This window comes from Diadema antillarum, unplaced genomic scaffold (genome assembly GCF_040938485.1).
Source record: "Diadema antillarum isolate AM-2024a unplaced genomic scaffold, OU_Dant_1.0 scf00000015, whole genome shotgun sequence".
In the NCBI taxonomy this organism is placed as follows: Eukaryota; Metazoa; Echinodermata; class Echinoidea; order Diadematoida; family Diadematidae; genus Diadema; species Diadema antillarum.
This window is the reverse complement of record NW_027270904.1, coordinates 3,010,774-3,038,062: the sequence shown is the minus strand read 5'-3', so window position 1 is coordinate 3,038,062 and position 27,289 is coordinate 3,010,774. Positions and strand designations below refer to the sequence as shown.

Sequence of the window (27,289 nt, the reverse complement as noted above, 5' to 3'; positions counted from 1 at the left end):
CGTAAGACGTGTTAGAGCAAAGCGAAGAAGAATGCCATCATTGACGCTGTGGATGCAGAGTCGGACCGAAATTCCCGGCGACTGATGGCTGGATGAAATGGCATGGTTGCATCGCATCGCAGGATATAAACAGCGAGGACAATTTTAATGACGGATTTAGCAAAATACAATTCATGAATATGTTGATGGCTATGTCAAGTCTGTCATTGCGAGCATGTATACAGCACAAATATGGATAATATTTACATCAACTGATTAAGTGGTTTTGAGAGGATTACTTGAACGTCGATGTTTAATGTGGTGTTTCCATAATGATTTTAGTTTCTCCTTCAAAAGTTGGGAATCATAGCAAAATAATTGAGTTGCAGGAATCTGATCTCCAGAATGGTGCGGATTAAAAAAAAAAAACATTCACGTCTCCTTGCAGTGGTGCATGGGTCCGAGTTTATCGATTTATTGAGTACATTGGAAAACTTGCGCTCTCATAGCATGTAGGCCTGTGTTATATGCATTAAAATTCTGGTTTGCATAATGATTAATTACATCAAATCAGATATCAATATCAATACAGATAGTTACGTAAAAAATATGCATAATATATAATGTATGCACATACACGTACATACAGACGCTCATAAATACACGAAAGGAAAGAGAATTGCCGTGAGTGTGTGTGTGTTTTTTTTTCTTTTTCAATTGACATCTGACACTGTCTGCTGAGGTTGTGGGCGAGGCATGATCAATTTGACCAGGGAGGTCTCTTCCCATAGCCTCCCTGGTTTGACTTGTTTGGGGTTCATGTCAGTTTCACTTCTACACTAATTAAGGCAGAATATTTGACCTTTTTCCCTGTTTGTGGCGATGCCCCCAACGGGACGATTAATCAAATGATGTTGGAGACTGATTAAGAGCTATTAAGTCACGTTAATCATTGATCGCTAAGCATCGGTGTCCAGCTATTGCAATTTCATCAATTACGGAAACATGGGCAAAGGAGCTAGGAAGGGGAGATTGAGTTAGACTACATGGGAGTGACCATCATCGTGATATCTTGCCGTCATATTCGCCGCCATATCACTTTCATTTTTAATCAACACCGTTCATTTGGAAGGAACCACCTGTCGAATGGCCTCGAACAAAAATATTGTAAGAGTCTTCATTGTTTTCCCACCAGGGAGACTCCTAGTTTGAATGCCATCTTACAATGCCAAGGTTTCACCCAAAGCTTTTCTATAAACCAAGGGAATGCAATTCACGAATCACTACTGCCATTTCCTAAAAGCAATTGATGAGCTCATTTAGCAATTGATGTGACGATATCTCTCTTTTTTATAGATATTTTGACGGATGACTCCCTTTAATAATGACTGAAGATAGAAGAGTTGGTTGGAGCAAAGTGTTTATATTATTTGGACGAATTACAGTGGCTTAAATTTATGGAAACAGAATAGAACGCATATTTTATTCATCTTTAAGACTCGTGTATGACTGTCAAGGGATTTATGATGTGAATAGAACTGAATGGACGATTGATTTTCTTTTCTTAATCATTATGTTATCAATCAATACGCCTATAAACAGATCATTAAGATAATAATGGCAATGATAAAAACTAAAGAGAGTATTACCATTGTTAGTGTCATTATTGTTATCATCATCATTATTATTTTTTATCATTTCATTTTTTTTTATTCTCTGTATGGCATTGCTTTACAATTAGGCCTATATCTATTTGCAGCAATTTCATTAACACTGTATGTAGGACCTACAAATATGGTGTTACACATTATATGGTTATTTTGTACAATTTCATCAACTTTCGTTACATATACAATAATAATCATATGCGTTACATCATAAAGATTGCCAAGAATAAGCACAAATCTTGACTGTTTGGTAACTGATTATCATCAATATTAACATCATCTTGTCGTTATCATTACAACCAGTAATGCAATTAAGTTTGAACGCTATCAACCGACCCCTCCTCCCCCCCCCCCTTGACGCTGTGAAACACGATGTTCTTTATAAAGCACCAGTGCTCGTTATAATCACATATGATACTCACAGTAGTTTATAGGTATATTTTATTGTGTCACTCGATTTTGCTTATCTGCATACTCCCACTCACAACTTGCAAAGATTTCGATCTCTCCGGATGATTGCAAGCTTTCTGTTGATTACAAATACGCGCTTACAAGATGAGTGCAGACATTCAAGATGAGTGCAGCCATCGCTCCACTGAGCGTCACATGATTGCGAGCTCCTTGCGTACATACCGGCAAGGAGCTTCAACAACAAAACGCTTGAAAGCTTCAAAGCTTCCCGATACCGGTAATTGTTGCGCACTCAGCGGGGACAATGCCATTAATCATTTATATTGGTTATGGTTTGTACGACTTAGAATTAGTCCCTTGGGGGAAATTAGCCTTGTATCAGACTAATGGGACTGTGGGATTATGATTAGATTGCTGTCGTGGCCTCTTAATGGGTAGATGAGTGTTAAACGCTACACTGACATGACTGAGTGCTTGCGTGCAGTGAGTGTGAGTAGTAAGTGAGACAGACAGACAGACAGACAGACGGACAGACAGACAGAAATACAGGGGGAGAGAGAAGGCAAAGACATAAATTATGATATCGAGCACGTCAGCTATTGATTCTTTTGCTAGTTTCGCATGCTATATTGATTTTCCGACAAATCTCCTAAAACACAGTTTCAAATCAGTGTTCGAGAAGTACGCTTTTCCGCAACAACAACAACAACAACAACAACACGGTATTCTATTCACCTTCTTATTGCTAAATGGGAGTTTGATATTCTGGGGCTCAAGTTTCTCTCGTTGCGCATGCGCTGTGTTGCATTTCATTGTTAAACGACGAGCTTTCACGTATAGGACGATTAAAACCGTTAATTTTGTACTCCAGCTATACCGTTACGGAAATCGTTTTCCTGGACATAATCATGATAAATGAATTAGCTGAAATGTGAGCGGCTTACCACAGAGATCCAACAGTCTCTTTACGGCAAGACACAATCATGAAGAAGACAAAACGTAGAATAGCCTATACATGAGCTCTACAAACAAAGGAGGTCCGACATCCATGTGATTACGCCAACGGAAAAGGACGAATGGCTTTGTTCTGTCATTGATTCGAGGAAAGAAGATATTTTTGGCTTGTAGTGATATAATTTAGAGTTATACACAAGTGTCTTGAGCGCAAAATGTATAAAGGCATATTCTACAGTGCTTCAAGATGTACAGTTACAGATACACTTTACCACTGAAAACAAAACAAAAAATCCACAATTAAAAAGATGCTCTTTCAATTTTCATGTGAAAGTGTTCGACAATGTCAAATGTCTAATGGCGACAGGTATACTCAGCGCTGCGTCTTTCGTTATCAGTTTCCGACATTGGTTTCAGCTTCCAATAGCACAAAGATTTTGTTCAAATAGTGATAGGCTTCTGCGTTCTCTTTTTCCCTTTGCTTTCAATATCGTGAGTTAAATAAAGAAAATGATAATAATTGCATTTACAAGGCGCTTTATACTGGTGTTTCTAAGCGCACGAGTTGATGCACTTTGTATTACATTGACTTTTTGCTAATACAAACTTGTATTTGAAAGAATTCGTCATGATATAAGCAACAAATGAAAGAAAAACCATAAATTGTTGTGTATTGAAAAACTAAAGTGAATTGAATGGCCCCGGTATATGCAGAACGCCCGAGTTGTTTATGAATTATCATCTTATTCGCCCGGTCCGTGTCGTGAAAAGCATGCAGGGAGGAGATTTCAATCATGAAATGGTAATCACCATATGAATATAGAAACCGAAGGGGAAAAAATCAAGGATACCTAACATCGATAGTTTAAGGCTTAATTCACCATTTGCAGATGAAACCAAAACCCAGCATTAGTGCTTTAAAATAGTTCTAAAATATGAGTTGGGGATAGAAACAACAACTGTAAAAATTTGAGGCCGTATTATCAATGTTAAGTATTGTTCAATACACAAAATGTGAACAATAGTTATAACAAAAATGTTTCCGGACTTAACTGTCTACAGTTATGTTTTAATGAGAAAAATAGTGATATCTCCTTATATTTTTAGGCTTTATTGCAACAATTTTGTATGGTAGGATGTTTTGTGATACAACTGACCTACACATATCCATCAAGAGTGATATCTTGAACATTTTTAAAATCACTGCTCCCAAAGGTAAACAGAACCTTTAAACGGCGGTCTATGATATTTCGCAGTTTCAAATCTATTCGCATGTACAGTCTTTGGTAGATTTTTCCCAATCTTGGCTGCATTTCCAAATCAAATTATAATCATAATCCTCATGCTGTTAGCATTGTCTATTTGAAAGTCACTTTCAAACTCCTTGGCTTAATACTGAAAACAAAACTAAACCCAACAACATTTGTCTACAGAGGGACATGTTGACTGAGACCTGAAATAGAGATGTGAGGTTCGAATCCATGAACATGACATTTTACCCACTTTGTTCTATTGATATAGTAATGACGTGTGACCTGGTAATGCCAGGGCGATGATAATAGCAGGGACCCTTTTGAAGAATAGAACTGATACCGAAGGGGTTACCCCGGGTATATTAATGTATGGTTATTAGCATATTAGGCTATCAGTTGATTAGCTTGAGCATCATTCGGAGGCCTTGAGGTGAAGGATGAAATTATTAATAGAATTATTTCATTACGATCATAAAAGGAATGTTGTTATACATTGACGCTGTATGTTATCATTCTAAACTACAAAGAGCCGTATTTCTACGCCACAAATACTGTACCTATGTCGTATATCAACACAATTGTTTTAATGCAATTATCACGATTATCGAATTTAAGGCTGTTCATCCGACCCGAACAGCAACCTAGAATTATGTGTGTTTTTGGCAAACAAGTCACAATCGATCACAGACGTCAGTTTAAACTCGATACGGATTCGGTGTGAACAAAGTATCAGAAGTATCGTTGGTCGGTCAAATCGATTGCCCCTCTTGCGCTGCAAATGATGCTGCCGAGTCAATATTTGCAGACGAAACTCCAAGCAAGCGACTTCGTGTTTCATAGGTGTGGAGTGTCATGCGTAATTATGCAGAGCTGCACCGGACACGGCAGCACGCGTGTGAAAACGTACCTTCCCTGGCAACCGGCGTAAAATTGCGGTGCGGCGGTATTGATATTATCGAGAATGAAATTAATATACCTAAATACAAAGGAATCATTAAACTCGGAATTAAGAAGAGAGGCCTTTGTGTATGTGTGTGTGTGTGTGTCTGCGTGTGTGTGTCTGTGCATATGCATTGTATGTGCGTGTATCATGCTTGTTTATCTGTGCGTTTCGAGTATGGGATAAAAAGGAAATAATTATAATAGCGCGCAGAAGTTGATTTCTCTGAATGCGTGACTGCAACGAGCGTGAATGTGGTGTGTATGTGTGTATGTGTGTGCGTGTGTGTGTGTATTTGTGTGTGTTCGTTGTTAGATGCACGTGTTGAGGTTTTTAATGTATGCGTGTGTGTTTAACAGTTTTTGTGGTGCTCTAATGATGGTGTATCTGTACAATGCTGTATGTGTAAGTTAATGTCCGTGACTAGTATAAACATTAAAAATGATTATGATGTAAAATGTTAGATCGACGCGCTCTTTCTAAAATATGTGCTGATGCCCTGAGAGACAAATGACAAGAAATCAGAAAGTGGAACATTCGCTGGATACGAAGATAGCCGAAAGCATGTTGCATCAATCTACATCCCTGCTGTAAAGAACGCATGTGTCCCACAGTGTGTTCACATAGTCGACAATGTGAAAACGCTCGAATTTAACAGTGTGAAGATGATTTCACACTGTCGTATGCTTTTCACTGTGTTCACATAGTCACGCTTTGTTTCACACTGTGAATTAATGATCACATTGTATTCACACTGTTAAAACGCTCGAATTTAACAGGGTGAAGCGATTCCACACTGTGTTCACACTGTGTTTCACACTGTGTTTCTCACACTGTGGGACACTGTGTTCTTTCCAGCAGGGATGTTTGTGATTGCATTGGGAGTAGTATAGATTATTATTATTATTATTATTATTATTATTATTATTATTATTATTATTATTATTATCATTATCATTATTATTATCATTACTATTATTATTATTATTATTATCATCATCATCATTATTACTAGTATTATTATTATGTATGTTACGCTTTCAAACAATAATCACAAGCCCCGCGTCTGACAAAGTGAGTGAGAGAGGAAAAGAGAGAATGAGAGAGGGAGAGAAATAAGGAAAGAAAGAGAGGGAAAAATTGGGAGGATGAGCCATACAAACACACGAACGGTGATGGAAAGCATCTCATACTACACTGCATGCTTTCCGCATTATCCAAAACATAACACTGTATCCCCAGAAGCTCATTTTCGAAATGAGTACGCTTCTTAAAAAGGTGAAAAACAACAACTATGACGAATAATTTCACGGAAGTTAAACCATCTTAGCTACTGTCATTCAATTAAGGCCGAATGACTACAATTCAGGTGGTGTTAAGTTTCCCCGATATAACGACAACACGGAGACTGAGGAGAAACAGTCAGGCAGACAACACACGGGCCTATTTCCATGGCAACGGCAAGTTGATACATGGAGCGCCACTATGTCAGGTGATAGCACTTCTTGCTTGGACACCGCAGAGAGAGCGGTAATGATCACCAGCACAACTGCCATTAAGAAAAATGCGTTTCAGCGCTGTTATACTCAGCTTTGTGTTTATTGTCACCACATTAATTCACGGCATCGTAATTATCGAGATACACTCGGAAAAACTGGAAGTGAATTGACTTCAGAATGATCTCTTTATGAGTCGATATCATCATAGCACTGAATTTGATCTGCCCCAGAATAAAAGGATATCGCGTTTCCTGTTGCACCTAAGCTCTTCTTTTCAGCATGATTGCGTGCCTATAGGACACAGATGACGCACTGCATGCTTTTAGTTCAGTTAGACTGCACGGGATACACACAAACCTTCGTCAGGCCCCCATTTCCACGCGAGAATTGGAGTGTAGCGAGAAGGGGTTTTGGTTCATTTAACATTAACTGTTTATGAGTGAAATAGTGTGATAAAAGTAGAGTAGATATAATATACAAAACGATAACAATAGGAACCCTCAAAAGAAATAATAACTCTTAGTAAAAAATATTTCATTTTACTGAATTTTTCTCGACCGCGGAATCAAAGTATCAGACTTATTACACACATATACGTTGCACAAACACGCTCACACACACAAACATGCACACCATAATTATTAAAACAAAAATATTTCGCACACACATACATACAGAGAGACACAATAACACACATACTAATAAACAATAACAGGCATCTTGTGATGTGGACATTGAGATCAATCCATAAGAAGAATGATCAAACGTATAGCCCACCTAGATAATAATCACATCGTCTAGATATATATGATGATGCTTTGCTTTATGGGATAACTCACAAAGACACTCGTTGAGCGCTATATAACTACAACAGATACAAAAAAAAAAGAAGAAAAAAAATCAAAGGCAACTCTTCGTTGCTGTTCTGACTTTTAAAGACCAAAGAAACATTTGGGGACAAACGAGTAGAACATGAAAATATTTCCCTTTGTGGAAATAAAGAAAGTGTTATTAGTATACATTACTTACCATATTCTCATGGAAGGGAAGGCGCAAACTTTGTGGCTGATAACGTCCGAAAAACGCTTTAACCGAGAAACCGCTTGGACTCCCGCACAGGTGGTAACCAAGGGTAATTGTGCGCACGAGCTACCGACGACGTACACTCACTCTGCTCAAAAGACGAGCTCACCTCCAGCATTCTGTACACATTGTCCTCTGCACAATCAGCTGTACTAGCGATTAATTGCGCACATGCGCGTGCGCGAGGGGAGTATACACAGCCATTGCTTGCACTGTTTCTCATTGTCATCTGCTTGTTTCCGATATATAATTAATGTCGTCAAGGTAGCTTTTCCATCCGTTTCCAGGTTGTAAAAATGCGCTGCTTCATGTTAATGATTACTCTTCGCTTGAGTTCCTTTCTCCTTTAAATTATATATGTGTATTTGTTGAACAGACATTACTGACTATTCTATGTTTGTTTATTTCGGTTAATTGATGAGTAGGTCTTTCTATTTGCCTGCTTTGTTAATTGTTCATATTTTCCGTTGATTGTTTTGGTTTTTCTATTTTATGGGAGATTATATATCATCCTATATAGATAGATTCGTTGTCAATCAGTTGCTATCTTTAGTTTAGAAAAAATAATTATTGTACTGTGCAGATGAAATCTCGACATTTTTATTCTAAAGCACAAATGCAAATAAATTTATCATTGAAAGCAATTTTTTTTTTGTCTTTGATTCAAGACGAGAACTCAATATTGATTCATGTGACAAGTGATATGTGTCAGCGCAAGTTCAAACCGATTTCCATCTGCAAAACCTGGCATGAACACTTGTATTATTTGTCTGAGAGTGCTTAAAATGCCATTGCATTTGGATTTTTCAAATGAATTTCTTAGGTATGTAAGTATAGTGCAGGTTGGTGTAGTGTTATGTGGTAGTTTCTCTTTGTTACGTAGGGCCTACCTGATTGCTCAGTTTTTCTCTCTTTAAAGGAGACCTGCGGGTGACTTTCAGGTTTTTGCTGGTGAACATTTAAAACTTGACTGGCTATATACTGGGTATGCATATACAGATTTACAGAATTTATAGTGATTGGGATAAGGAATAAGAATGTTTTCAAAATTCATAACAAATCACAATGAACGAGGATGATGACATAGCAGCTTCAAGTATAAGAATGCATGATTGAGTGCTCGTGGATCGAAGCAAAACAAAAGAGGAAAGTATAATATGCTTAATTTCTACACAGGTGAACTTGTTAATGTAGCAAGTAGTATTGTAATGGAATTACATTGCTACATCACTGGAATCACATCGCTACATTACTGGAATAAAAAGGACTGCTTTTTAGCAGTCCCTTCCGCTTCCAACAACTTGCTTTCGGTATTTGTCATCAAATTTACAACATTGTGTCTCAGTTCACAGTTTATTTGTTTTTATTACATTGCCATGTCATCTTGTGTATTCAAATGTTATAACTATATTTGTTGGAGAGGAAATAAGCGAAATGAAATGAAATGAAATGAAACAGGTGAGCCTCCTATGTCATCATCCTTTCGTGTTCAGTGTCATGTTTTAGGATTTCCAGAGTGTATTGACTTGTCTGCTATAAGGTCCACATTAATTTCACAAATCTATACATGGCACTATCAGTTTATGTATACAACATAATGTAAAATTATATAAATCGTCTGGAATGTCCCTTTAATGTGCTGTCGAAGTGGGTCACATAACAATAATGATGTGATGCTATTACCGCGCATTGTGTATCGTCTGAGCTAACACGAAGTTATTTGCGCGGACTCGTGGCACACTGCGAAGGTATACAGTGATTCGCGTGGCGCTCATCTCCCTCCTCGCCCAATCTCCTTCGCCAGACAGCAAAGACGGCTTGGTAGACATGAGTTGAGCTAAAGACCAAGCCTCTTAACTTGCTCCATAGCAACCTCTTCTCTAGAGAAGAGAAGATAGAGGGAGGGAGGGTGGAAGAGAGAGGAGGAGAGGGAGATGGAGGGAGCCAGGGGTTTTATCGAGATTGATACTATAGCGCGTGAAGAGCTGCACGCAAATTGAGCGTTGGCGCGCTGCCGACGATATGAACCCACTTAGCCTTATACTTCTCCCGCATACACAATTACCGCTGCAATTGCGGCAGTAAACAAAATGATCGAGACTTTTTGCGGTGACCGGAAAGCATATGAACGATTTTTGCTGGGGATATTCTCATTGTTTTCTTACTCTTCCTGACTGTTCTCTCTTTTCTAAGCACATTTGAGTTTGTCAATCTGCAATAATCTGACAGGAATGTCATCCGTTATCATATTCCTCTCAATATAACTATGATCTGTTGGCCAACATAATTATGTATTATCTCTTCTCTTGTCCCGTTTATTTCTATGGTTATCTGTCAGTTTGTCTGTCTGTCTGTCGATTCTCGTTACACACTTCTAGTTATCATGCATCCGTGCACAGTCTTCCGCCATACCTATTCATTGTCTGTAATAAAGTGCGCACTGTGAGATAAAATTCTCTGGTCCCAATTAGATGCACTTTACCTGATGCACTTCTCATCTAAACGCATACATTGCCCTACATTCTCAAATGGAGGCAATCATGAAAAACAATTTCATCTCCTTTTCTTAGGTGCAGAGGCCTTGCCAACAGGCGAAAGGGAAATATGTGTGTGTGTGTGTGTGTGTTTTTAACATGCGTCATGCATGTTTTTGCTATTTAGAAGAGTCGTCAATTAATTGAATCCGTGATAACATCGGGAAAAAATGTTTGAAAAACATTATAATGAAGCTTCTAGCACTCAAATGTACTTAATACCGTGTCGTGAAACCGGCTGTGTTGAAAACTATATGGATATCATTAAGTACACATTAAGTTTGATTTGACTAAATTCCGCTATAACGATCCAAATACAAAATACAAAAAGGACAGTTGTCAACTACATGTATATCAGAGCTTTTAGAAAATACTCGAGCATGTCAAATCCAAAATGTCTGTCAGTACAATAAGACCATGGGTGAAACGGGGGGGGGGGGGGGGGGGTTGGTTATGGACATGCTGGCACATGAGGTAAGCAAATCACGCATTTGTAACTGACTACATGGGAAATTATCCTATTAATCAAGGAGAAACACGACCCGAGGAATGTAAGGCACATGATCTGTCGCACAATCTCAAACTGAGAATTCCCTGTACACCCGCTCGAAACAAGCTTTAATGCAGTTGCTTGCATTTTAACTATCCAAAGAGAACTGTCAGAGACAGTAGTAGAAAAAGATGGGCTTGTATGATATGAGTATTCAAATATGTGTATTGTATGCTTTATGTTTTCATGACGAGCATATGAAATATAAGCATAATTTATACATACATAGAGTGAATAAGTTGAAAGAAAGCGAGGGAAAAAAATAATATATCTTACATTACAATCAGTGTGATATATTGTTCCAATGTACTTAAAAGTGTAATACCTTTTACATATATTGTTAGAAAGCAGAGAGATATTTCTGAAAGCGTATTGAAAAATGCTTTTGTTGAATGGAAACTCATGGAAAGTCATGATAAATAGTGAATTCAATCATAACTTTATATTCTTGAAGAAATTCTAGAGCAAGTGAAATTTGATCTATCATTTTTTAAGTAAATAGAGATAAGGAAAACGTTTGTCACCGATCATTTTTCTATTGAGGTAACTCGAGAGGAATTCAGCCGTGATAAGAAATTGACACCAAAAACATGTAAAAAAGACACATCTATACTTCCTCAAAGCTGAAAGGTATATTAAATTTTATCTCTCTCTCCTTATGCATTTTGTTCTTTTTTAGTTCTTTTATTCCTTCTTGTCTAGTTTTCATCTCCCTGACCTCTGACCTCGTTCTTCCTTTCTGCAAGTTCCTTGTCACCCACTAATTGGTACTAATGATTGTTTTTTATTATCATAGCATTTGTTATGATTGCTATCGTTTGTTTATATTATCATTATCATTACTATGATCATTTTCATTAATATCATCAACAGTGGTATTGTTACAGCCAATGAAAATGATGCTAATAATAATTGTTATGATGATGATGATTATGATCATAATGATGATATAACAATAAGATTATAATCAATTATCATTATCATTATAGTTATTGTCAACATTAGTATGATTATTGTTATACATTATGTTTTGCTCCTTTTTGGCCATTACCTCTTATGGCTTCATAGGGTTCTACGAAAAAGAATTATTCGATTTTCTTGATGGACGCTGAAATACAGGAGGAGGGACCGACTAAACAACATAGAGGATCACGTTATTTATATAATAGAATATATATGTATATATATATATATATATATATATATATATATATATATATATAAATAACGTGATCCACACACACACGCACACACATAGTTATTGTGTGTGTGTATATGTGCGTGTGTTTTGCCAACAGAATAAGGCAACCCTGCAGAGTAATATAAATGAATAAATAAACTAATTAAATACACAATAGATTAGTCAATGATACATTTGAATATTCATTTACGTTATCTTACATATATGTGCTTAAACTAATACGTACGAGAAAGACACGCCCATGATGCATTTATATTTTCGTCGGAGACATGATATCACTATGTTTAGAAATGATGTTAACGTCGCTATACTATTTCAGTAGTTTCATGTGCCCAAAGGAGTAATTAATTCCTCTGATGAGATTTATTGGCTTGTCAAGATAAGGGTCACACCATAACAATGTCTTCGAAGTATCATATGCATTGTATTTGTCCAGTAGTCTTATGTCTAATGGTCAAATATATTGACATACCTCCTCATACAATGTCATCAATTTCAGAGCAATGAGAAGATCCAGTCTCTCCTGATCTAGAAATACTGAAGTTCATTTCGACAAAACTACCATACAGTCATATCAGCATAAATGAAAATATTTACCCAGGCAAGCTTTACAAGACTGTCAGTTTATCAAGTTAGACTGTCTAATAAAGATCTGACACACCATCGAGAAGAATGTGAATGAATGCATGGACATCATTGTCTTTGAACTGACGAAGGTCTGAGGCAGACCGAAAATTTTGTAATAAAAAATTTTGTAATCGTTGGATCCATGGCGTACTTGAGACTCTTTCTTCTTATATATTTATATATATTGAAACAAGACCTTGTTTCAATAAATATTACAAAAAAATAAAAAGCTGCATCGCTTCGGCGATCCCTCGCATTTATTCCAAAGTTGATTTACATTCTTTGGGTTTATGTCAGGTTAATGTGTGTGTGTGTGGCACACATACACACACTATAGCTTCTGACCATACGGGCAAAGAGAGTTAAGGGTTTGGGACGAACACCGATCTAGGGCTTTCAATAGCTCAGTCGGTAGAGTACCGGTCTAGTAATCCGGAGGTCTCGGGTTCGAATCCCGATGAAAACCCATTTTTTTTTTGCTCAAAATTTTCACTATATATATATATATATATATATATATATATATATATATATATGGATAGAGAGAGAGAGAGAGAGAGGCATAGAAGAATGAAACTCCATGTGAGATTGATATTTCACAAATTTATTTTTCATCCATAGGGCCTTTTCAAGTTATTCAAACTTATACAATTTTATTCATAAACAAAGACATGTTTCAGGCACACACCACACGTTTGAACGAAAATAGTTGCTTTTGTAGCCAACATTTACATTCCACACACAAGATAAATAACTGTAATCTTACTTTTTACTTAGTACAGACAACATAGTATATTGTTCATGCGTAAATTCTCTTTAAAAATGCGACATGTGATGCCGTCTTTTTGTTTCTTCGAAAAAAAAAATGTTAGAAAAAGAAAGCCCGTGTAGTAGGTGAAAACAACTAAATGCAAAACTACAGACTTTTTAAAAGACAACTTCGGCTAAGCACACACTGAAGCACAAAAAATGACAAACGATGTTTTTGTGCATCTTGATAAGTGCCATGTATAGCAGTAATTGTTTGAGTTTACAGTAAATGATCATAAGATTTGGCCAACACAAACGAATTTTACAATATGTACAAGTAAAATGTGGACGGATGCTGTAAGCGGAAAATCTAAAAATGGAAAAATTGGTCTGAAATAATTAATGACTTAAAGCCTATGTTACCAAAGACGAACATCTGCATCGTAAGTGTCCCTCACATCAGGATCAGTTTTCCTTGCATACTAATTGATTTGATATGAAATTTCTCAAGTTTATTTCTTTTAACCCTGCTTGAAAGAACACACTGTCCCATAGTGTGAACTGCAATGTCAAACACGGTGTGAAATCTCTTCACACTATTAAATTCGGGCGTTTTTAACAGTTTGAACACATTGTGAATCATTTATTCACATTGTAAATCATCCATTCACAGTGTGAAACAGAATATCACTATGTCAACACTTTGTGAAAAAACAACACCACATTGTGGAATCATGTTCACACTGTTAAATTCGAACATTTTCACACAGTCGACTATGTAAACACTGTCGAACACACTGTGTGATAATGTGTTCTTTCCCGGAGGGAAGTGACCGCTAATGAAGCAATGTGTGGTTATAAGCTAGCATCCACGGGACTGTAAATCCCCTCCCCTTCGGAGGACTACAGACAATGAGTTTAAACTGCCTTGTCTAGGCAGCTGGGGGATTCGAACCAGGGACTCTATGATTGACAGTCCGTTGTCTTAACCACTGAACCACAAACAACAGCTCCTTAAAACGAAGATTGAGTACCGTACATGATAAACAATAACCTTCTGGTGTCTTCCTATTCAAAGATTAAAAATCGACTGTCCTGCAAATTTCCATGTAACCTGAAACCATGAGAAAGCTGCAAATTGGTTATTTCTGTCGATAGTCATGTTGGTGTAAAAATGACATGTTGGCTGCCCACTTCATGCATTTTCGCTGATTTCAACGTGGAGATCATTTACATAATTAAGAAGGGCACACAGTAATCTCGACCCATGTCAAGGAAGCGACTAACAGAACAGGATGAAAATTACAATCTATATCAGATCTACTGTTTCACAATCAGACATGTAGACATAGTCTCACAGATTGCTATGTACTGAACGATTGATTGTGTGAATGGTTTTCCATCTATTTAAAGTTCTGTTATAGTTTCCTGTAAATGATGCTGTTAACAAGACTCTGCGTCCTCTGCAGTCAATAGCCTGTGTTCCACAAATCTATCTCGTCAACGCTGACGAAATCCAATGGTTGCGATCCTATAAGGACGACGCGAGAGCAGCAACAACAATGAAATCTCGCCATACGAATGCTTATCGATTTTTCCCGCTTTTCATTCGTCCTCAAATTGCTCGTCGACGTACTCGTTGTCGACATCCTGATCGCGGTAGCGAAGCTCCTCGGCGAGATCGTATCGCCCGCAGCGAGTGAGGGCGGAACAGATCTTTCGCTCCTTGTTGTATGCCTTGGGTAGCATGCTTCGCCACGTCACCAACATGTCAAAAATCTGAAACAATGAAAGTGGATATGGGTTGCAATAAAATAATGATTAATAAACTCTGTTTTTTTTTTCCGATTACATGAGTACTTTTTGATAATAAAACCCCTGACATTTCCTGATGATTTCCTTTTTGAAAGTGGAAATTGACTGCAATGATACCAACCTCAACCTCTCTCTAAAAAAAGAAAAGCAACAACAACAGAAAAAAACACACCACTGAATCTATCCTAATATGGAGCTGCGTGGGTGTCCTCCTCATCAACAAAGAACCTTTTTATTTGAGAAGATTACTCTAAAAAGATAAAGAGTTTACATGCGAATATCGCATCAAATAACAACCTTCTGACTGTAAATTAGAATCAAACATCGCATGTTGTGTTCATGTCTTAAGCCAAAAGAACAGAACAAATAACAAGAACAAATCCCAGTCGCTTAACGGGGGCAAAACCACAACATATTATTTCGAGTATCCATGTTTTTCACGCTCCGCTTTTCTGTACATCACTTTTTCCATCACTACATTTACTTTTTTGTCACCATTTCAAAGTATTCATGGTTTCTATTACATATTCATTCATTCTTATATTCTGTATTAAACTCTATTATTTGTATTTCTTAACAATATGATTCATAAAATGTACATTTTGTACTAGCTTTTGCTGGATGGAATTAAAGCACAATTGAATTGAATTGAATTGAATTAAATCAAATTCAATCGAACTGAACTGAACTGAATTTAATTGAATTGAACTCTGTTGAATTGAACTGAATTTAATTGAATTGAACTCTGTTGAATTGAACTGAATCGAACTGAATTGAATTGAACTGGACACAACATTTGGTTGCCATTTGTGCCACGCCCTGCCCACCTGCTGGTCCTGCGAGTCCGGGTTGTTCCTCTTGATGCTCTGCAGACGACTCTTTCTCAGTCCCAAGTAGGCGCCAAGTGATTCCCATTCGTTACCCAGCTCGTTTGATAACCATCTTAGGTTGGCATTGCACACGATACCTGGTTATCATGATAGGGAAACAGAGAGGGAGAAAAAAAATGGGGCAAATCTTGAAGAAAATCTTTTCTTAATCACCCGAACTTTGTGCAGTCATCTCACGTCGAGTTTAATAGTTGGAATATGCATGCAATATAATGGCAGAAACCTTCCCCAGTGTTCCCCGAATGCTAAGAATACTTGGCAAACGTTTCAGCACGTGAACATTATGCAGTGATCTAGTGGTGGTGATGATAACAAAGAAAACTCACAAGGCGCACATTATCAACTCAAAACTTCTCAAGGTGCCGTCTCATGCTGCTACACACAACATTCAGAAATACAATGCATGCTTGTGGTGTGTGTGTGTGTGTGTGTGTGTGTGTGTGTGTGTGTGTTTGCATGTAGGCTATATCATGATAGAGAGAGAGAGAGAGAGAGAGAGAGAGATATTCACTGTATGTAGATGTGCAAATAGAAAATAGAGAAGGAAGAACTGTCTGGGGGATTAAGGTATCAACAAGGTTGACTGCTTTCTGATACCAAGAAGGAATGAGTAGCCAAAATAATAATGTCAGCTTTTCTCAGTCTGACTATTGTCATTTACACTACGTGTTTCTTCCTCCCCCTCCCGTAATTAAAGGAAGAGTATAGTATTGGTTGAGGTGACGATGCAGTTTCAACTTATTGCGAAGTACTTAGAAGCGAATTTATGAAATGTAAACGAGTATACAATTCCAACAGGAATTAAAGTTTATTTAATGAAAATTGGCTTTGAAATGGTTGAGATATAAAAAAAACCAAAAAAACAAAAACAAAGCAATCCTAATAAAAGGTTTCATTAAGGATCGCTTTATTTTGGACATTGCAGACGTCAGAGATTTCAAAACCAAATTTCGTCAAATAAACTATGAGTTAATTCCTCTTAAAATTATACATGCTCTTTCATATTTCATATGAGGTTTCTCATTATATCCAAGAATTATTATCAAAAACACTGGAAACCTGAAGCCCCATCTCAACCGAAACTGTACTATCCCTTTAAACTTTGCTCGAATATCATTTCAGCCCTGAACCACACATTTCGACATGCCTACACGCGTGAATTGTTCTCGTTTCGGCTCCGCGTGATTACATCCCAATCTTTGATAGGAGCATGGACCCTATAAAATACGGTCCATGATAGGAGGAAGCCTTTCCGTGTGGAATTCTCTTCTCGCTATGCCAACACATCGTTCTGTTCTGCCTCACGACATAATCACTCTGTTATTGATTTACTAAATTAAAAAAAAATGGTTCTGGTCACACACACACACACACACACACACACACACCATCTAACGAAGATATGTTTCTAAACTGTGTACTTCACCCCTCCGCCCTATGGAGTTGAAGTACCCAAATGGTAAGTACGGTGTAAGTTTGTGTTTGATGATCATGTCATTATTAAAGGAATGGTATAGTATTGGTTGAGGTGAGGATTCAGCTTTTAACTTTTTGTGAGACACTTAGGAACCACTTCATGAAATGTTAGAGAGCATACAATTCTAAAAGGAATTCAAATTTTGTTTATTTGTTTAATCTTTATTTACCCATCAGAGATAGAAATACGGGTAATTTCCTTTTCAAAAAGCAAACACAATTCTCCGTGTTTTGATACAAACTGTGCCCCTTTTCTAGCAACTGAATTTTGTTTTTCTCTGTCGTATATCACAAGCTGGCCAAACATAGTGCAAGTAACTTAAGCTGACGCACGGCTGCTTAGCAATTAACATCTCTAAGTCACTTTCATATTATTAGCGACAAACGAAGTGGATGCTTTTTGTAATCTCAGGAAGGTCAAATCTGTTAAGACCTTGCCCAACATCCTACAACCAGCCTACAACAAGAACTGTTAAACGCTAATGGATAAGCGATTCCTGGTTGCGTCACCGAACACATTTTAGTATACGGCACTTCTCATCAGACGTGTCAGATGTCTAACTTTGGTCGGGAACCAAAGGGCATTGGCTTTCACCTTATTCCTCTAGCTCCCCCACAAAAAAAGAAAAAAAAAACTAAGTTGAGTATTAAAGAGATGGTATAGTCAGCTCCGGTATAGATGGGGTGCAGATTTTAACTTTTTGCGAGATATTTACAAACCACTTATGTGATATTAAAGAGCATACACAATTCTAACAGGAATAAATGTTAATATGATGAAAATCGGTTTTGAAATGGCTGAGATATCCAAAAACAAAGCAAAACATAGGGGTCCTAATAAATGGCGGGATCCATCTGTTTATAACAGTGTATAAGGACCATTTTGCTTTCGGATATCTCACACATGTCAAAACGAGCTTTCGTCAAACCAAAATCAATAAACATTTGATTGTTCTTAGAATTGTATGCTCTTTAATATTTCATAATCCTAAAGTGGTTTCTAATTATCTCGCAAAAAGTTAAAATTTGAATCCCCATCTCAGCCAAAACTATACAATCCTTTTAAAGCAAAGGAGCGCAGAGAGAGAGAGAGAGAGAGAGAGTGTGTGTGTGTGTGTGTGTGTGTGTGTGTGTGTGTGTGTGTGTGTCAGAGAGTGAGGGTGGGGTGGAGTGGACAAAGGTCGAACGTGTTTCTGTTTATTCAAGGTAAATGTGAAGACATCAGTGGAAGATGGACGGATGATGAGAGCGGAAGACCCATTGTAGGTACAATGTCTTCGATGTTGAGCCCCCCCCCCCCTCCCCACCCCCCCCCCCAACTTTTCAAAACGTTCCGTCGTCGGTGCATTGGGCAAAACATTCTGTGATTTCAGAATATTTTTTCCACGCTCACCGTAAATCTATTTATATCTACGTTTTTTACAAATTATCATGATCTATCGAATATGCTCTAAACAATATCAACCATCTACTTATCCATTAATTGAAGAATCAAATAAGTCATTTAATTCCGCACTCTATTTATTTTTATATTCATTAACATAAATTCTCAATTTCCCATCTAATTATCTATGTCTCATTAAACAAGAATTCACCCGTGTATACATTGTTTTTAGATTTGTAATGCGTGATGCGGTTATTGATTCATTAATGTTCTGCGATCTAAGGATTAAACAGGAATTACATGTCGGAAAGAGTCGTAAGATTAGGCCGATGATTGAAGTAACATACTGAGGCAGGCACACACACGCACAAAAACTGTTTTCCCAATTCATGCTTAATTCTGACTCCATGAAATAAAAGTGAAATTTACACTATCACTCTGAGTGGATTAACAAAATGAATAGATACACAAAACAAGTTTTTATGAAAGTATGCCAATCAAGAATATATAATTGAAACTTTGTTACCGTGATTATGATAAAGTTAAAGAGCGCACATATCTTTTCGGAAACTATCTAAAAACAAAATGACAAAGACTCTTCCCTGCCTACATGCGCCCACTCCCAACCTTCTTACCCCCTCCCCCCCCCCCAAACACACACACACACACGCACTTACCTCCAGCATCAATGGCTGTGGTTCGGTATCGACTAGGCGGTAAAGGCTGGTCAGGATCCGGCTGCGAAGGACGCGGGGGAAACAAACAAGAAACGAACCAAGGTTAGTATTAGTTTTTGTTGTTGCCTTCCACAGAGGTGCACTTGACTGAAATACTCTAATGAAGATCTTAACCTTGCTGATGACCTTTCTCTAGTCACTTGACTAACATATAGGGACCGTGTTGTGTGTATGATTGTCGCAGTATGAAAGTCATTAAATTTTGCAAAACAAAGAAAAAAAAGCAATCATGCCGCTGTTCTCCGTAAGGACCGTGTCATTATTTATTATTTATCCGTTGTCAAGTACATGCGGCTCACATCCGTTTCAAGAGAACCATTAAAATAAATATATCATTGAAAACAGGTGCACCCCGGTAGGATCAAAAGAAATGATGTCCGTAACTTTGTGTCAGATCGAAAATGCAATCATTATGAACTGAACTGTTGTACGCACTGGGCCCATGAACTCAAAACCAAAGAATCCCGAACTTTGCTCAACGCAAAATTCCGGGACAAAATGTATAACCTATATCCCATTAAAAGCCCTCTTCATCCAGATTTATAAAATACCTATTGTGGCAAAATGTGACAATCATTTTGAAACTATGCAGTTACGGCCCCAAGGAAACTATACCACGGGCAATTTAGACCGCATATCGTAGTGAATAAAATGGGTTTATCAGATAATGTTATGACTTTAAAAGAGGGTTGAATGATTTTTTCTTTGATTGAAAGAGATGTACGTAGACTTTGTCTATTCATTAACACCATTACTATAAAATAAAAATGACAGTAATTATAGTGATAATGATGATGATGATTATGACGATTATGATGATGATGATGATGATGATGATACTAATATTAATACTAATTCGAATAGTATGTTGGACTACTACTGATCATGATAATAATAATGATGATGATAATAATAATAATAATAATAATAATAATAACAATAATAATAATGATAATAATGATGATAATAATAGTTATAGTAATAGCAGTAGTAATAATAATGAAAATAATAATAATTATGATAATAATAATAATATTAATAATAATGAAATAGAAATAACAATAATAGCCACCTTCGGGAGGGAGACGTGGAGTTTGGAGAGAAGATCGGGTGCCTTTTTGAAGAAGGCACTCTGGTCTGCTGCCTTGGTGTCCTTGATCTTCTTCTCCTCCTTAAGGGAGATGGGTTTGTTCTCTTTCTCCGTCTTCTTCTCCTTAGCCTTGGCCTCAGCCTCCCTTAGCATCGTCTCCTCGGGGTCCTCGATGTCCTCCAGGGTGACACGTGCCTGGAGATGGGGGATAAGATGCGGGGGTGGAGCAGGAGGAGGAGGAGGGGTGGGGAGAATGCGTGATGGGAGAGCGAGGGGGGAGGATTGACAAGGAGAGCGATAATGTGAGTAGGAGGAGAGGGGGGAAAAGGAAGATGAGGATGTAGAAGGGGGAGGAAGAGAGGTGAGAAAAGTGAGTGATGGGAGAGAAAGGGGAGGAGGGGGAGAGGGGTAATGTTTGGAGGAGGAAGAGGAGGAGGGGAAGGAAAGGAGAGGTGTAGAAGGGGAGGAGGAGGAAGGAGAGCGGTTTAAAGGGTAAGTGATGCGAGAGAGGAAGAAGGGGGGTATGAGATGTTGGGAGGAGGGGAGAGGAGGACAAAAAATGTGGTAGAAATGGAGGAGAGGAGGAGGGAAAAGGTAAGAAAAAATCGTAATTGATGTAAAAATCATTATCCAGTTATCGAATAGGGCATTTAGGTAAACGAAAGAATAATTAATGAATGAAGATAAATAAACACATTAACACACATATAGATCAATGATTAGAGGAGCGAATACACATGAGAATTATAAGAATATATGTAAGTCAAAGAATATATAAACAAACCAGTAAAATTAAGAAAAAAAATCAGATCATCCCTCTTGGATTAGTTAGTAACTGGCAGATTTGAGCGTACATTGCATTGCATTAGGTACATCTTAAATTTCATCAATTTCTCTTTTTGCTCTTACTTCAATGCTACATAGAAAGGACAGTTGAAATTAACGTCATCAGCGGATAATTTTTGTTCAACGATTAATGTGAAAGAATCAAGGATTTCTAAAGTTGATATCGGATTATGTTCTTTGGATTGAAGAGTATACACGCTTGAATCCGGTAGATCCTTGATTTCTTCTTCTTCTTCTTCTTAATTCTTTATCATCTGATAAGCCATCTTTACGATCACTCTCAATCAATCGATGCATTAGATTGAAATTTTTAACAGACAGCGCAAATCTTTAAAAACAAATCGAGAAAAGAAAGCATGAGGAACTAAATTGGAGAGAAATATACGACTACGGATTGTTGTATGAAAAGCAACTATAATGGATAAGTCTTGATGTCGCTTGGCCCGAACTTACCGTCCCGTAGAACTCAGCACAGCCTCGATATTCTGGGGAGCTATGGTTACCGAATCGATTAACCTCGCGTAGTTTAATGTAGTGGTAGGTTCGGCGGTGTGAATGGTAGTTAAGTTTGAGCTCATCTTTGCCCACCATTCTAACATTGCCGCTAAACCTGTAATTATGATAAAACACGGATTACAGTAAAAAATGAACATGGGAAACATACATGTGATCAATTTACATCAGCACACAGTCATCATGGTACATGTACTACACTAACCCTCCGAGTCTCAACGTCTCGAAAAACACATTACGTCACACCTTAAAATGACGTCCATTGTCATTATGATTACCAAACATTGCATACCCCTATAAAAAAAAAATTAAAAAGAAAGGCATAAGAATTTGGCTTCCCTAGCAATGAGTCGCTGCTAAGGTATAGTATAGAATAATGCACTTGAAAGGAAGTCATTGAACATGTTGCTCCAAAGTTTGTAAAATATATTTTTTTAAAAATCAGTAAAAAGCATTTTTTCGTTACAAAATGAGGTAGAGTTCGAGCAAAGCGTTGCACCTGTATTTCTTTCTTTTTGACATGATTTAGAAAAGGCTCTCTTCAGTATGAATAAGCTTTGCTACAGTGTAGTTACACAGCGCCATCTATAGCGGAAAACACGCAATCTGCCCGCTCCTAATTCCGTCAACAGAATTCCGTCTGCCAGAAAAAAAAAACAACAAAACAAAAGCTATCAATGAGTGTCCTACGCATTTCCCCGTAGTATGAACATGACAACAATTGAAGTTCAAATTTACTACACTGTTGTCATCGTCTTACACGTTCATGATGTAATTATTTATATTCTATCACCTTCCTTTCTTTAATTTGTTCACCCTTGCTCTATTCAGGGATTGAAAGGATCCATTTAACCGAGAAGTATTTATTGTAAATTGCGATGATAAAAATTTCACAATCCGCAACGACTCAAATGCGCACAGATGATTAGTCGTTCCCTGACCCCCTTTTTTTTTGTTTTTTTTTGTTTTTTTGATTGCAATAATTGCGAGATTGCAATAGATTGGTAAAGTGAAATATTGTGTACAGTGCTGCATGAAATGGCATATGAAGTTTATCACAACATGCAGAAAAAAAGTACCTTAGTGTGATCTCCTGGCCTTCGGTCACCGGTATCTCGTCGCTGGGGTCAGGCGGCCCGAAATAGCCCTCGTTGTTCAGTTTCCGCATCGCGTTGTCCATCTGTTTGGTCGGTACGCAGGCGACCACGGCTTTGTGGGGCTCGTCCTCCTTGTGGAAGAAAATCAACTTGGCGTAGCGGATCTGGAGCGCGCGCTCGAACGTACCGGCGATGCATTTGATTGGAAAACGCGCGTCCTGTGCTACGCGTAGAATGACCAATCTGGTAGGTAGAAAAGGATGTATAATATTATATAACATGATAATCGTTATCATAGTTATTACTATACAGTCCCATTTCAGTTATATTACATGCGACTATGGCCCCTTTTACACAAACACAAACAGTGTAAATTAAACGAGGAACTTCTACTCGACTTTTTGTGTACTAAATACGCTTATACAGTGTAGATGCGATGCGCTAGAGATTGATTCGTACATCAAGAATTTCCCGACAAGTTGCTCGTTTACTTGGAACTCGGAGCACAAGCTCATGTAGATCAATAGTTTCTCATAATTCTGAATGTTTCACTTTCAGCTTGTATTTCCCTTCTTTATATTTCTGTTTAAGGCATCGATCAGTCGCCAGGGGCGCACAGCATCTCATTACTAGTATAATATGTTTCTACAATTCGAGTGTTGAAAAGTGATCACTTGATCAGCTGTTTTACAATGTCATGAATATAGTGTCGGTTCAAGTTGTCCGACCCGAATTGGAATGCGACAACTATTGAACAGATGAAGGCGACTAGTCTCGTTTAATGCTTTTGAAAAAGTTGCCTTTGAAACTGATTAAGGTACGTGTGTGCGCGCGCCTCTCATCTAGTCACATGGTCTCATCCCTTTGACTCACTTGTCCATGGGCTCCTGGATGTCGACCGCCACCACATCTTTTTTGACCTGCTTAATGGGCACATCTTCCATCTCGTTCCACTGGGCAGAAGACCCTTGCCTGCCCAGAACATAGAGGGCGTCCTGAGATGGATCGCCGCCGAAAATACTGCTCTTGGTTGCCCTGGGACACGAGACAAACAGAATTAGACGGTGCAGATACTAGTAGATGATTGTGATTATTTCGTGAACATGGCATCAATGCAACGCTTATCTATTATCATCATTTTGGTTCTTGCTATTCTGAAATATTGATAAGGTGTTTGGTATGCAAGTGTTTGCGGTGTTTGGTATAAATGTACCTGCCATTAAAGTGACACAGATTGTGATACTGTATATAATATCACAAATAGCAGTGCTAAATATTCAGGAAAAAAGAATAGGAATAGGAGGAAGAGAAAGAGGAAAAGGGGAAAAGGAAACCAAAAGAAATGAGTTGAAGATTAAATCTTAATCAAATTCAACAATGGGAAGTGTAACAATGTGTTATCGCCTCATATTGTATGTTAGTTATCATGTGGTTATTTCATATGGCACTGTATATACACCACACCAGCCCCGCCAAACAGTGCGAAAATAAACCAGATAGTGGACTGCACTTACTCGGAAGAAGAAGAAGAAGAAGAAGAAGAAGAAGAAGAAGAAGAAGAAGAAGAAGAAGACATATTTCTTTTAATTCCAAACTGGCAAAAAAAAAAATAGTTTGAATGCTCAATGAATCAGATCATCATGCTCTGTTACAGTCTATAATTGTAATTATAGCAAGCCTGCTCACCTTATGACCACAACGCCTTCGGGACGAAGAGGTTCCATATTGCTCTGTGCCTTGTCCTTCTCGCCTCGTTTCCCTCCACCGCTTCCTCCTCCTCCTACACCACCAGTGACCCCGCCCCCCTCGGACGACGAGCCGGAAGAGTCCGAGCTCTTGTGCGGGTTGGGCGGGCAGGGAATGGTGATGGTAATGGGCTTCTCAAACGGCTTCTTGGAGGAGTGGGTCATGTGGACTATGGGGCTAGCCGTGATCAGCTCGGCGCAGTGACGAAGACGGGCTTTGATCTCACTTACCACGTTCTCCGCAGGCTGCACCTGTTTATTGAAACAAGAGGTCAAAGGTCAAACTTACGGTCCTACGTTAAAGCTTGTTCGAAACTTTGCATAATAAGGTTTATGGTCATTGCACAGATGGACATAGGCATACTTACCTAAAGTTGGCACGAATTACAAACCTAATTACGAGTCTCGATTTCATAGGCGAAATGATAATAATTATGTCAGTGTCGATCCTGTCTGTCATCTTTGGTTTTTTTTTATGTTTGCGTGGTTATCTAAGTATGAATTCCCCCAGCATTATCCTCAAGCAGTAATGTTTGATAGGTCAGAATCTTCTTGTCTTTTTTTTTTCTGTGTCTCCTCCCTTTTCAGATCCTGCAAGTTTCCATCTTGTAAAAACATACAATCTTCCATTCTGTTTCCAGAAGTCTGATATTAAATGATGCCATATTCTTGATGTATGCATAATCTAAATTATCGTTATGTTTATGTTATAGACATAAAAAAAGGCAGGGAAGATATATCACCACTTAAAATAAAGCCAAGTACCGATTGAAACGAATGAGGTATTTTGTATAAGAGGGGTGAAAATACACATCATCAGTAATTAAACAGTCTCAAACGCCAAGGCTCAGCTGTAGACAGTTTTATGCTAGGCTACAGCGTAGAGTGATACCATCCAAGTAGGCCATAAATCATTCAAGAATAATGTTTTATTCCATATGTTGCTACAGTAACGCCACTGATCCACAGCAATCTTTGTGCTCCGGCGTAGTTGCTATGACAACAATGCATCATTCATCAAGTTTGTCAGGGAGAATAAGGAATGAGAAGGTACATGCTTCCTCGACTTTGAATTAACAGACTTAGGCAGGCATGCATCAGTTGGGTAAATGCTATTGAAGGAGGGCAGTAGTTTTCTTATCTCTGTATTTTTTAGCTTTCATCAAAGAGGAAAATGTCACTACATATTTTGTCGACGTTCCGGCCATATTCGAATCTATAGAGCTCGATCAGGATGGTTTACGGGTGAAATATCTGATGAAAGTTCGAAATACTTCTAATGCTGTTCTACAATTGATGGTGTAGAGCGATTTTCTTATCAAAGTGAAACAAAATAGTTTTTCCCTTCATTTCCGAGATTAAATGAGGCCAACTGCTCTATAGAGGTAACTACGGTAGAGTAGATACCGTTGATTCAATTACGTGTTAATAATAATAATGATAATTAGATAAATTTGTATAGCGCAGATACTATGTAAACACACTCTACTGCACTGTGGTGTTCCATGATTTCAATCATAAGCTGAAACTCTGCGAAATCTTGGGAAAAATACTGTTAACTCTTCGGAAAGAGAAGAGAATGTGAACAAAGTATTTAACCCGTCAATATTCAGTATAACGTCCTCATCAATGATATGCAAGTAAAAAGGAGAAGAGGACCCAAAGGGATGTGCAAACAAACATTGATAACTAGACGAGTTTCTTGAGCCTAACCTGCAAAGAGACGCTGATGAGGCTGCAGGCCCCAACTGGGTACGAGATGGTGACTCGATGGTCCGCGGAGGATTTCACCGTCCCGCCTTTTTTCGTGATCGTCTGCTTGTCTCGCGCCAGCTTGGCCACAACGGCGAATGAACCTAGCCGACTGGTCTTCACCTCCGCGAAGACACCCTTAGGAAACAAATATACGTAGAGATAAGACGGTATATCAATTACCAAGAATGTGTGCTTATCATCAAATATTATATAACATATTATGTGTAATGGAATGTTTCATATAAATATTACAAAAACAATGAAAAACTGAATCAAGAGCGTATGTTTATTTTTGAAAATGAAACTATCTAAAGAATAGAACTAATGTCTAGATGAAATATTTAATAAGAGTCCATATATCATAGACGACAGTTATCATTATGGTGTTACATGGCAGAATATATAATTTTAGGAAGCAACATTTAAAAAAGCAATATGCAGAGCGTTATTCTGGGTATTTCCGTCTGAAAGCGTGTACTCGTTTGCATGGCTT

At 37.9% G+C, this 27,289-nt stretch overlaps 2 protein-coding genes across 2 annotated transcripts in view; both read right to left on the bottom strand.

The window, feature by feature from the left end:
- The window catches only part of LOC139724492 (calmodulin-like), a 29,840-nt gene extending 22,021 nt beyond the window's left edge, over nucleotides 1-7,819 (bottom strand). The window contains exon 1 of the mRNA XM_071635629.1: nucleotides 7,733-7,819. Within this exon, the coding sequence (XP_071491730.1) occupies nucleotides 7,733-7,735 (3 nt within the window). The 5' untranslated portion in view covers nucleotides 7,736-7,819. The remainder of the gene's footprint in view (nucleotides 1-7,732) is intronic.
- A 7,234-nt stretch (nucleotides 7,820-15,053) lies between these two features.
- LOC139724481 (uncharacterized) overlaps nucleotides 15,054-27,289 on the bottom strand; it is a 30,991-nt gene continuing 18,755 nt past the window's right edge. The window contains exons 4-12 of the mRNA XM_071635618.1: nucleotides 26,755-26,931; nucleotides 24,983-25,293; nucleotides 24,170-24,331; nucleotides 23,279-23,539; nucleotides 22,140-22,296; nucleotides 20,823-21,035; nucleotides 19,691-19,751; nucleotides 16,091-16,230; nucleotides 15,054-15,227 (exon numbers count right to left, since the gene is read on the bottom strand). Of these exons, the coding sequence (XP_071491719.1) occupies nucleotides 15,054-15,227; nucleotides 16,091-16,230; nucleotides 19,691-19,751; nucleotides 20,823-21,035; nucleotides 22,140-22,296; nucleotides 23,279-23,539; nucleotides 24,170-24,331; nucleotides 24,983-25,293; nucleotides 26,755-26,931 (1,656 nt within the window). The remainder of the gene's footprint in view (nucleotides 15,228-16,090; nucleotides 16,231-19,690; nucleotides 19,752-20,822; nucleotides 21,036-22,139; nucleotides 22,297-23,278; nucleotides 23,540-24,169; nucleotides 24,332-24,982; nucleotides 25,294-26,754; nucleotides 26,932-27,289) is intronic.